Raw genomic sequence first — 13,425 nt, 5'->3', positions numbered from 1 at the left:
TAGCTCAGTGGAGCCAGAACTGTTAGGAATGCTGCCATTCTGTCAAGTCAAATCCAAGATAAAAGCCACTTGCAGCTCTTCAGCCACAGAGCCCATTGAAGTCAGTCATTTGCTGGGTAGTCATGCAGCAATTGACATAGTCAGCAAAGCTTGAAAAGAATCTGAACAGGGAACACAAATCAGCTTCAGTCAGTTTCCAGAGAGCCTGGCTAATTTAGCATCACCTCCGCTTTCTATTGCTCCACCACAATAACATTTCACCAGGGATCTTCAAAAGTAGGGGGTTTTTTTTGGGGGGGGGGGGGTTTAATTCATGCAATGTGGTCAGCAAGAGAGATATTCATTCTGACAGATTTGTTTGTGTTTGTTGACTTACAAGGATTGTTGCCCATCCTTAAATGTCTTTTGTTGGACTGTTTTAAGACAAGGCATAGGAGGATACAGACCTAATGTTGAAATGGGCAAATGGTCAGCATTGACATGGTAGTCAAAGAGCCTTTTTCTGTGGCACACAACTGTGCCCCTATTTTAGAAATAAATTAAGAGTTATACACATTTGTGGCCCAACTTCACAAATAGGCCAAACTGAAATATTCTTCATCCAGGTGATTCAGTTTTTAAAACAATCCAGCAGTTTCATGATCACCTTCACTGATAATAGGTTTTCAATTCAAATGAATGTAAACCACCCAGGTGCTGCGCTGGGGTTTAAATAGGTGTTGCCGGATCAACAGTCCAGCTTTAGGATATCAGTCCAGTAGCTTTAACTGTTATGACCCCCTCCCCGACACCTCAGCAATATTCAACCACCAAATAAGGAGCTCCATATTTGGCAGATCTCCAACAGATCTTGCTTTAATATCAGGGGCTCTAATCATCAGACTGCAACCACCCCCCCTCACCACAGCATGTCCAGCACCTGCCTTTCGAGTAATTTACTCCAAGAGACGGTCTATTAACATACTACCAAGGTATGGAAAAATAGCACCCTCCAAATCAATTTATGGAATCCAAATCAAAACAAAGGCAGCTACATCGAAGCTTTGTAAATGAGGGAAATAAAATCTCTAAAATAAACTCAAATTCAGGTCCATTGAGTGGCAGTGTGTAATTATAAACTGACTGCAAATATTTGCTGCTACAGATGACAATACACTTTAAAAAAATACTTCAGACTGTTAAAATATGTAGTTATGAACATTTTAACTAGTGTTTAAAAACTTGTTTGAATGGCAGATATTGATGTGAAATGGAAAACAGTAGAACATCTCCACATATCTGCAAGTATTTAAAAATAGATGATCAGCTTTGTTTCAGACAAGTGCTTTCCTCCAAAGGACTGATTGTCCTACTGTGTACCATTAGCACCTTACAATCTTTCACATCCAATTTTCATTTCACATAAAAAACTAGGCCAACCTTATTGTGCTCTTCAGATTATAGAAGCAATCCAAGTGCCCCAAAGGCCCCAATTTGGAAGATTTGGACTTCAAGCCAAATGCATCACACCACTTGCTAGGAACATGTTGGATTGCATTACTAAGGAATTGATAAGTGAGAATTTAACAGGATTAGTTCCAGTCAGCATGAATTTGAAGGGGAAAATGTGTAACCAGCAGGAGGGAGCTAGGCAAAGGACATCACTGCAGCACACAAAAGAACCAAGTGCCGAGTTTAAGAAGCAGAGGGGGAATTAATTTATATAGCACAGTCCAAGCAGAATGGGCAAGGAGTGCAGAAGTCTTCCACATGTATCTTTCAATCGAACCATTATTCCATACCACAGGAACTCAGATGTACAAGTCAGGAAGAAGGTCAAGAAAATTACAGTGAAAACCATCAAGTGAAAATATAACCAAGCTATTTTCCTTGCATCCCCAATGCAAGTGCCAGTCTTACTGGTGGGGCAGCACTGGACATTGCAAAGTTTGCAAGCCAGCGGCTTCTGGTAAAGTACATGGGCAGCTATTAACAGAGGATGCAAGGTTCAACAAGAACTATAACACGGAGCTCCCTCCCCACATTTCTGCCACGTATCCACCGCCAGTGATCTCAATCACCATAAATATCAGGTGCTTGGAAAAAGCAATGTCAGGTGTCAGCTGCAGTCAAGTAAAAAAAGCTTCAAAAGGAGCCAAGAATTTTATTTGTAGAACGTTCTAATAAAAACTAAAAAAAAACAACCATTTTACGCAAACAAAGAACAGAGAATTAAAACGTTCCTCTAGGGCAAGTAAAGAAATGAATAGTATTTTAGGTACATGGTTAGTGAAGTTAATGTAATAAATAGAGCCACAGCAGGCCAGCCAAGATCATAGAATGTACATTATGTACTACAAAACCACCAGTGCAGAAAGTATTGTCCACAGCTCAGGCTTTCGGAGATGGAGCAACAGCTGCCATCATTGTGGCACAGAGGACGTGCTTTATGGGAAATACCTTTCAGCAGCAGGTAACCCAGCAGCTCCGGAACATGCAACTGGAAAGGGAATGAGTGATGGTCACAGCAGGGAAAAAGGCAACCGTATCTTTTCCCATGACAACCTTGAAACGTACCGAATAATGGTTAGCGTGTCCTTCACATACAATTCCACCAGGTGTCCATCTTCAAAGGTGCTTTATTCTTCACATGTGCTTGGTACAGTTAAATTCCTTTTTTGCACAGTTCAATAAAAATCTTACTATTCATAGGCACTATCATTCTTAAGTTGAAGAGTGCAAGAATAGTAGATTATACTGAGGCAATACACAAGAGTCGCCACATTTTCCAAGAGCATCTTGTATCCTTCAGTTTCAAAGTTGTTAAAAATGCAGGCCTAACTTGGCCTTAAAGGCCAGTTATCCTGGCAGTGGTGTTGGATCAAAGTTGCAGGGGTCAGCCTGACCAAGTGATGTTGTCGGTGTCCTCCACCACTGTAGGCCATGTCCGATCCATGCACCTTGGAGCAGCACCTGATCCAATTGAGCTCCAGGCTGTTGCAGGGCCTCTAGCGGCCCACTCCACCAACACATTGGTCTGGACACGACGTGCGAATGCGCCATCACGGGCACCTCCCACAGCCGACCCCAGAGGGCCTCCAAGGATGTGGGAGGTAAGCCCACAGCCTGCTCACTGGCAGGGTATTTCATAATACAATGACTCTAATACAGTCCCTTCCTTAGTAGGAGCCTCTACATTCTGCTCTAAAAATCTTTTAGATGCATTTTACAAATTCTACTTCATCTAAACGCCTTACGCCAAGACATGGGTTCATCAACTTTCCTTAGCACCCTACCATTTACAGTATATGTCCCACCTTATTTATTTAAAAGTTGATTATTGGGGCACACCGACCCAATTCGGAAGACATGGGAATTTACAGCTAAATGGATACATCTCAGCAAATTGGAAATACATTTGTTAATTTTTAATTTGCCATATGCACAAGTACAGTGAGGTGTAGGCACATTGAAAACATTTGCCTGCAACAGATTCACAGGCAGAGATTCAAAAACAAGAAACATTTATACATAAATTACACATAACATTTCAAAAAGCAAAAGGGCTGCTTGTTGTGGTAGTGGAAAGGTTATCTAATGCTGTGGGATGAGTAAACAGAGCAGTCAAACCTCAGGAAATGGAACAAAGACAGATGACAAAAGAATCTAAAGGCAGAAACAAAAGAATTTATGTTATAAACAAAGCAAATGGTTAGGGTCAGGGTTACAATAGTATCAGACACAATAAGTGTTCAGAATGTAGTTGGGTGAAAAAGGAAATAATTTAATTGTGATACAAGAGCAAATTAATGGATGGATTAATTGCACAAACAAATTCGATGGGCTGATTTGGCCACTCTCCATAGCATGACCAATTTAAAATCAGTCAAGAAAATCAAGTGCAACCTGATAATCTGGGAGATTTTATTTTTCGGAGAGGGGGAGGGAGGGAGGGAGGGATGAAATAGAGACAGTTCTTCTGGAATGTGGAGATACATTCCATCTAACTGAGCTCACCAAACTAGTCTGGTCACTTAATGCTGATTGCGACTATATCAGACAGGTACAAAATCCTCAAGCATTATTGGACAAAATCCCTCTGAAGCTCTCAAATGCTTCAAAGCTAGTTTTGTGACATACACAGGCAATTGAAGTGCTGAAAATACCTGAATGAGCATTTGAATCTTCAAAGAATAAACAGCTACTAAATAGGTGTTGGTCAATGGGATTAGGATAGGTCAGCGTGAAATGGTGGGCCGAAGAGCCTGCTGTGGTGAATGACTACGGCCAATCTACATTCAGATTCTTTTTAAACACGTTGACTGTAGTATGCTTCCATTCTTGGACAATGGAAAAAATAAATAAATGCAGTCCAAACAGCATTATATGATAAAGAGATGTCACAAGTTTGATCGCAAACTGCATGCTGCTTTCGTGCCCATCATCTTGGATTCTGTGAGATTCTCAACTTTAAAAAAAATGCCAGATAATCAAACAGTAACAGTTAACATTCCAAGTTGGGTACTGTGGCCTCCCTGATAGTAATTAGATCTTTCAGTTACTTCCATTGCTGAAGTACAGTTTGAAAAAAGGGCACAGAAAGGCATTTCACAGGCAACTCTCAAGTTGTTTTTTTTATTTTTTATAAACGTTGCAGAATGGAGAACGGGTGCCAGACTGCTGATTTGATGATACCATGCTGAAAACATTCCATCCATGCCCGTTGCATCTTTTAATGAAAATAACCCACGAGAGACCAGTTGGTTCCATCTCACATCCATTTATGATCATCATGCCTATGGTTACTAACTACAATTCTGTGAAGATAGACAGAATCTTTATTTGCCACGCAACCAGGGTTGGTGGTATTTGGGTTCGGTACATGATGGCACACTGCTTTAGTCACATTAACACATATAACAACACAGATCATAGTAATAAAGTGCATCCATACCACATCACAAATCTCACCAACAGAACATAGTGCAATAGTTGTGACCAATTTCAGCCATTCCAATTTTTTAACCCATCGGTGTCCAACATTGATCCCGTTCTGGGAACAGACTATCCCAACCCATGAAACATCTTGTTCCCATTATATTGGGTTCTGATCACAATCACAATGATACTTAATTATCCAAGTATGTTTCGCAACATACAAGGAATTTCATTTGCCAAGTCAGTCATGCAAATAAAAAGCAACGGAACACACAAATCACATTTCAACGTAAATATCCACCACAGAGACTCCTCCACATTACTCTCTGTAATGGAAGGCAAAAAAACGTTAAATTTCTTCCCTTTGTTCTCCCCCAGCCAGGGGCCTCGAGGCCTCCGTTGACGGGATGATCTTGACTCCCCTAGCCAGCGGCGGGCCATCCGCATTGGCGATCTGCACCTGGATCGGGGGGGGGGGGGGGGGGGGGGATGTCAGCTCCCCCACGCCGGACTCCCCTCAGTCCGAGGAGTCCTCCAGCTCAATCGATGGTAGGCCACAGAGCGATCAGAGAATGCGATCCAAAAATTAATCGCATCTCCGGCAAGGTAAGAAACTGAAAAATGTTTCACACGACCCCTCCCCCTCACATAAAACAAACCGGAGAACATTTACACAAACTTTTAACACACACAAATTTTTTTTTTAATATAAAGACAAATAAATAGTCTTTCGATGACATCTGGAATATAGTGTCCAGGTTGGTCTCCCTACTTGCAGCAGGAGCACAACTAGGGTTGTACTCAAGTTTAGAAAAATTTGAATATTTTTGAAATGTACAATATTTTCAAGGAGCTTGACAGAGTGGATGTTTCCCCCAACTGGGTGGGCAGTTAACAAGGATCAAAGTCTTAAAATAAAGGAGTTAGCGATTCAAGATAAATAAGAAATATCTTCACCCAGAGGTTATTGAAGTTTTGAATTGTTTACCCTGGGAAGATGGAGGCTCAGTTGTTAAGTACATTCAACAAAGATCGAGATTTTTAAGATGCAATGAGAATCAAAGGGTATGGAGTTACTGCAGCAAAGTAGTGCAGAACTATCTGCTGTGATGAAATGAATGGCAGAATGACCTACTCCTACCATCATTAGGAAAAAGATTTCAGAGAAGATCTGATCTCAGACGTACCAGGAGCCACTCTGCCAGTGGTGTCACCAGCTTAATTCAGGCCAACAGCGTGCAGATTGGAAATATCTGCCACTGGTTATGGAGATCAACTGATGGTGTAAAGTGCCTCCACAGAATCAACACATCATCCACTTGCACTGCAGATTTATAAAGAAATCAGCTATTCTGCAGCAGGCTCAGTGGAGCTACCTGCAAGGAATTTCTAAAGCACTGTAGAGAGCTACACTGCATTCAGACATTGCACAAAATTTCAAATATACCACATCTGAACACAGGGAATGTACCACTGAAGCAGTCATTGATCCAAAAGGCTAACTCCGTGGCTTTCTCCACAGATACAGCAGGACCTGCTGACAATCTCCAGAACTTTCTTCTTATTTCAGATTTCCATACATCTTTTTTCCCCCAAGAGTGCCCTGCAGACTGACAACACTGGCGATGGTACACAATGTTTGAGTATTGGGCAATGGGTGGTGTGCTAATTATAGGTCAATAACACTAGCAATTTGTTCCATGCAACGAACACTGCACACGCTTCTTTACCAAAAGCAGCAGGACTCAGATCTCTGATTGACACTAACCAATTAGGACATAACTAGTTCAGTTTATAATTCAACCAAGATCTGTAAACTTGACTTAAAACTGTTTAATATAGGATGTACCATTCTAAAATGACCCCCAAGCACTTCAAACAACTTCTCCCATCATTTCCAGCAGTTAGATATCCTTCAGAGCTGTATTACCTTACATATACCTTATATGCAGCATCTACATGTAGGCAAGTCTTTAAGTTTCTGGTTCCCTGCTTTCCAATGGCACATGATGCAAACCGAGCACCAAGATTGTGACACTCCAAGAAGGGCATGCAAAATTGAGCAAGAGGTGGTATTTTTTGTCTTCTGTTTTTTTTCAGGCCAATTGCATCGAAAGGTAGCTGCGATTATAACCCCAATAAAAGCAAAGCTCACAGAAACTACCCAACACCAGGAAAATATCACTCAATGGCAACATCAGCTAAACATCATTACCACAACAGTGGATCTTACTGAGCTTCACACAATGATGGGACATTGCAGCCAAGAGGATGAAGATCAAGCCACAAAGGCCAGGACTGGACAACACAAAAGCCAGCCACAACCATAGGAAAAGAAAACTAATGTTTCAGGTTGAAACCCCTTTATCAGAAACGTTCATTCTGTATGCCTTGCCACAGATGTGGCCAGGCATGCCAGAAGATGCCAAGCATTTTCTGTACTTGCATTTCCAGCATCGACAGTGAATTTCAGCACCTAGCTGAATTTCAGCACCTCTGGTTACTTTTTCCATGATAATTTTCAAAAATACTTATTCTGTTATCAAAATAGCTCCAATACTTACACCAAATGTGAAGAATTTCACAATACAATTAGCAAAATGCAAGGCAGATGTTTCAGCGTTGACAGGCAGCACATTCCAACAAGCAGATAGGCCAAGCATAACCTTTGCTCTGGCCATGCTGATGGCAGCTCCTTGCTGCACCAACTGGCCTTTCAAATGATGTCATAACTCCACGGCCATGGCAACAGCCAGTCATTCAACAACAGCAGCAAATTTACATTTACCCAGCTAAATGCTTCAACGCGTTTCACAGAAGCATTAATGAAATTTGACACCACATATCTGTGGCATCCTTCCATGACAACATACTGAATCTTAGGATAATTGACCAAAAGATTTGTATGGGGTAAGTTTCAAGGAGCACCTTAAAGTAGAGGCAAGAGGCTCAGGAACAAATTACTTTTTGCAAATGCTACCAATGATGAGCAAGGGGATGGCCAAGGCTCCAGAATCAGAGTTGAACAGAAACCTTGGAGGATGCCTGGCAAGTGATTATAAAAATAATTGATGCTGCTTCTTTGGAATCCACATAAGCCAGTGAGCGAGAGGATAATGGGCAAGAGGGATTTGGAGTGAGTTAAAGCAGGCAGTTTCATATGGTCTTAAAAAAATAATAATCAAAGAGTAGTACAGCAGAGCCCAACCAGGGGTTTATACGAAGTGTCCAGATTAGAGGTAATTTTGACATTTGCCTCCTGGATTCTGGAACCTCGGCCCGGCCCGGCAGATCCTTTCCCATTGGTGGTGGACCTGTATAGTGGAAAGAAAGTTACATAAATCCATCCCACTTAACATATATGCAATCATGTGAATGCACAGACTGTAACTTACTTTCAATGGACTCTCCTTTGAGGCATCACGGTTTACAACAAGAATTGATCAAATACATTCTGCCATCTACACAATGCCCACCTCTGTGAACATCACTAGACTAAGGTATATTGCTACAACTATTTACCCAATCAACATCATTCAACTGAAAACCCTGCCATGCCAATATCCAGTACCACTCTACTACAAGGTTGAGCTCCATTTAAGTTGTCAAGTCAAGAGAGTTTATCGTCATGTGTCCCAGATAGGACAATGAAATTCTTGCATTCCCCTGGAATTTAAACTTCTGATGTCTCTCCTCTATTTCTCCAAACCCACAGCAGCTCAAATAAATTTGTATAGGTGACATCTAGACTATACGGCACCTTCACATCAGCTACCAATACCACATTCCTCAACATCTTTTCCTTCTATGCTTGTGAAAGATTACAGCAGGATCTTGATCAATTAGCCAGATGGTCGAGGAATGGTTGATGGAATTTAATACAGAGAAATGTGAGGTGTTGAATTTTGGGACGTCTAACTGTGGCAGGACCTACACAGTGAATGGTTGGCCTCTGGGGATTGTTGTAGACCAGAGGGATCTAGGCGTGCAGGTGCATGTTTCCTTGAAGGTGGAGTCGCAGATAGATAAAGTGGTCAAAGAGGCTTTTGGCATATTAATCTTCATCAGGCAGAGTATTGAGTATAGAAGTTGGAAGGTTATGTTGCAGTTGTATAAGACAATGATGAGACTACATTTAGAGTATTGGGTTCAGTTCTGGGCACCTTGTTATAGGAAAGATATTGTCAAGCTTGAAAGGGTTCAGAGAAGATTCACAAGGATGTTGGCAGGACTAGAGGGTCCGAGCTATATGGAGAGGTTGAGTAGACTGGGTCTCTATTCCTTGGAGCACAAGAGGATGAGGGGTGATCTTATAGAGGTGTATAAAATCATGAGAGGAATAGATTGGGTAGATGCACAGAATCTCTTGCCCAAAGATGGGGAATCGAGGACCAGAGGACATAGGTTCAAGGTGAAGGCGAAAAGATTTAATAGGAATCCACACAAAGGGTGGTGGGTGTTTGGAACAAGCTGCTAGCGGAGGTAGTTGAGGTGAGGACTATCCCAATGTTTAAGAAACAGTTAGGCAGGTACATGGATAGGACAGGTTTGGAGGGATGTGGACCAAGCACAGGCAGGTGGGACTTATGTATCTGGGACTTGTTGGCCAATGTGGGCAAGTTGATCCAAAGGGCCTGTTTCCACACTGTATTACTCTATGACTATGCTCCTTCATAAAGATCTCAATCCCGTTTAGAACGCTCCATGAACAGCAAGTAATGAACACCATTCATTGGAAAGATTTCCTTTCAGCTACATTGTGCCAATGAAAACAAATTTTCTCTGACCCCTGTACAAGGGCGTCTTGACGTTCCTACTCAAGAAATTACCTGCATCCAATTTTTTTCCTCGTATTATTTAAACTTATTCTGAACTGAAAGATTCCTGCGCACAATGGCCATTACACCCCATGCTACATGTTCTCAAGTTTGCTACAGTCAGGCATTCAGTATTTAAAACGGGATGTGATGGAGGAACCCATTTCCTCTTTGTATGCCAAGTTCATATATATATATATATATATATATATGCAAGAAACAAATACATATTGTATTCAAGGCTACACTTCTCAGTAGGGATATTGTTGAAGGCCAAAAACTTGTTACAGTTATACTTGAAGCAAGAAATAAAGTCAGTCATCCTTGATAATGGCACAGCCTCCCACTTCTGTTCACCTCAGGAAACTCCCATTTTTTTATTTTTTGACAAAGTTTCTGTCACAGCCACCCCACAAATTGTTCAAATCAAAAACGGCACAAGTGGTCTTTGGGGCTTGGTGCACTTTCCCTGGTCTGCAGTCACTCACACCACCACAATCTTAAAATGAATCAGGTTCCATTATAATGAATCAGTAAACATGACATTTTCTTACGACCCACAGCTCTGCTGCACATCACCAGTTTCCATCTTCACTACTCATTTCCTGCCTTACCCCATCTCAGTTTCATTGTCATATAAACCGAGAATGGAAACACAAACATTTTACTTGCTGCAGATTTATAGGCACATTAAATCACAAATATACAATAACCAATAGTCCCACAAATCATCAATAATACTTGGTAACTAGTCCAAAACAGTACAAACCGATATACAGAGTACAATCTCGACAAAAGCCGACAGTAGATCCCTGCTGAGGTAGGGTTGAACAAGACCCCAGGCTTGCTGATGAAACCTTAATCCATGTTTGATACTCATTTTATTCTCAACAGCTCTCCCATCCACTAAATCCAGATTTATTCAAGATTCACTACGTAATGTAATACAGTTAATCTGCATTTAATTCAGTGCAGGTTATCTTTAAAATGTTGTATGTTCAAGCCTCCACACCCTCAAAGTCATAAAAATCCTCCAGGCCCTTTCTCACCACCAATCACCCCACCTCCTATCTACCAAATGTATTTAGCAACACGAGATTAGAAATTCCAAAGCCACTTCGACAGGCAGCATCTTTCAGAACGACAACGATTCACTGAGGCAACCAGCAAGCAAAACCGGCAAACCACTGCTGACAGAGCTAATTACAAGCAGCCAGATGCCATTGAAGATTTAATTATATCTAGTAAGGACAGTGTATCAGAGGTACATGCAATCCCATGCTGCAGATTTAGACACAAATTTCCTAATTGAACTAGTTTATTTTCAAGAATGGAGTCTCAACCAATTGGATAAATAACACATTCTCATTCTGATTTATCTATATGCATATAGATTACGACAATTTATAGTGTCAGTCATAGCACACACAATTTATAGTGTCAGAGTCATAGCACACACAAACAAGGCTCTTCTGCACCAATTATTAGGCATTCGTAATAATTAGGCATCAACAAAAAGGCATTCCTTTGGTAATAATCTACAAACGACATTGTCCTCGAAGTGTAGGTAAACGGTTATCAGTACTTCCTCAAAACATAACATCCACTTTCCATTTTAAGAAAGTGCGAAGCTTTGAGTCCAACTCCACCCACAGCAATGCTTACACTTGCGCCATGTAAAATTAGCCAGCTCCCGTTAATAATGAGACTGTGGCCTCAGGAATGTGCTCAATTTTAAGCGTTATCCCTCCTGCCCCAGGGAACAGAACCCGTATCAGTGCGCTCGAGTTTCAAGAAGGGAACCCCTCTTTAGTTGATCCCAAGTTTCAACTACAATGCCTCATTCTTTTACGTAGTTTCTGGAGCTGAACACCAGGGTGAGACCCAGGGATGGAGAAGGAGGGACACAGTATTCGCGCAGATATCTCACGTGACCAGCCCGCATTTGGACGTAAAACACAAAACGACAGCGTTTTTACAGAAAACATCCTTGCATCAAATCTTCTAACGCAAGACTGCATGGAAGAAACCAAGATCAAGATTTCCCGACCAAAATAAGATGATTTGGTTTATCTAAATCTTGCAGCAATGACCTAAATAACTCGCTGGAAGCTTAACAAAACATGAGTCAAGCACCTTTTATAGCTCGGTACGGATGTGTCATTTATCTCATCTTGCCACCTGAATCATAAACCCCCCATTATATCTTATTTTTGTGCTTATCATTTTGATGGCCGGATTGTTTAATCTGACTGAAGTTATCCGTTGTGCAGAGGAAGGTGAATCCTTCCATGATACCAGCAGAACAATGATCTGCGAGTTTTCTCCGCCTCCCACACATTCACATCGCGCTATCACCCTACCTGTTCTGCGCCGTAGCTGCTGGCGATCTGGCAGAAATCCTCCAGCCGGATGAGTCCTTCCCCGGCCAGGTCAAACATGTCGAACACCACCCGCAACCTCTCGCACTCTCCCGGCTCAAAGCACGGGCTCTCGTCCCCCTCGGGCCCGGGGGACTGACAATCAATCCCCGAGCTTTCGTCCCCCTCTGGCCGTAGGAACTGGCACTCAATCCCCGGGCTCATGTCCCTCTCCAGCCCGGGGGCAGACTCCATGCCCGGTGCGGCGCCGCTCCGACCCCCGTTCACTGGGGATCGGGACGGTCCATTTCGGCGCCGGTCACCGGGCTCGGTTCGGTCTCCACCCACCCCTCACTGCGGGCCCTGGGCTCCTCACTCTGCTTCCCGGCGTTGATCCCCGCACTCGGGGATTCTCTTTTTCTCTCCCCCCCACCCCCCTCGCTCAGCGGGACCCCGGGCCTCCCTCCCTCACTTGGTGGGCCCCGACCTCGGCTCTCGGTCTGTGTGCCTCGACCCCCGGCCTCTCTCGTTCGCTGGGCGGCCCTCCCGGCCTCTCTCCCCCGCTCCTCTCAGTCGCTCCCCCGGCAGCTCCGCGCCGCCATCACTCGACTCGCGATGACGTAACCCGTCTCCCGGCGCGCCCGCGCGGCCCTGGAGACGCTGCATAGCAACCGTGCGCCGCATGCGCGGCCGGCCGCTGCCATTGCGCGTGCGCGTTGCTAACAGGCGGGGGCTTGGCCAAAGATCTTATAGCAGAGCCGGCCATTCATAATGGACCCGCGGCGGGATAAGAGAAAGGGAATCTTGCACTCGCCAAATAACGCAATGCCCTGCCAGCACGGCGATATTTAAACAATGCATTGACTACGTCTCTTCCTGCAGAAGAGTCCTGTCCCGAAACGTCGTCTATCGACCTAGAAACAAAGAACTGTAGATGTTGGTTTATCCCACACAAGGTGCTGAAGTAACTCAACTGGCCACGTAGCATCTCTGGAGGAATAATAGGTGTCATTTTTCGTTTTCTCCAGAGTTGCTGCCCGGCATCCAGCACTTTGTGTTTATCGCCGCTTATCCATGCTCTTCACATATGCTCCCTGATCATCTGAGTTACTCCGGCACGTTGTGCCTGTTTTTGTAAACCAGCATTATGTAGTTTCTAGGTGTAGGAGGGAACTGGAGATGCTGGTTTAAACCGAAGATAGACACAAAATGCTGGACTGAAGAAGGGTCTAGACCCGATACGTCGCCTATTCATTCTTTGCAGAGATGCCGCTTGCCTGCTGAGTTACACCAGCACTGTATCTATCTTCGGTAGTTTCTACATTGTTCTG

General features: G+C 43.2%; 1 protein-coding gene across 3 annotated transcripts in view; it reads right to left on the bottom strand.

Annotated features, from left to right (window-relative positions):
• rab11fip3 (RAB11 family interacting protein 3) overlaps positions 1 to 12,636 on the bottom strand; it is a 79,225-nt gene extending 66,589 nt beyond the window's left edge. The window contains exon 1 of one of the 3 annotated variants that reach the window (XM_033040698.1): positions 12,098 to 12,636. In XM_033040698.1, the coding sequence (XP_032896589.1) occupies positions 12,098 to 12,349 (252 nt within the window). In that variant the 5' untranslated portion in view covers positions 12,350 to 12,636. The remainder of the gene's footprint in view (positions 1 to 12,097) is intronic. The other 2 variants (XM_033040699.1, XM_033040697.1) reach the window with 2 other exon arrangements.
• Positions 12,637 to 13,425: the final 789 nt, after the last annotated feature.

The sequence above is a fragment of the Amblyraja radiata genome, chromosome 22 (assembly GCF_010909765.2).
Source record: "Amblyraja radiata isolate CabotCenter1 chromosome 22, sAmbRad1.1.pri, whole genome shotgun sequence".
NCBI classification, from domain to species: Eukaryota; Metazoa; Chordata; class Chondrichthyes; order Rajiformes; family Rajidae; genus Amblyraja; species Amblyraja radiata.
Note: the sequence above shows the minus strand (reverse complement) of the source record. Positions and strands in the feature narration are given on the sequence as shown.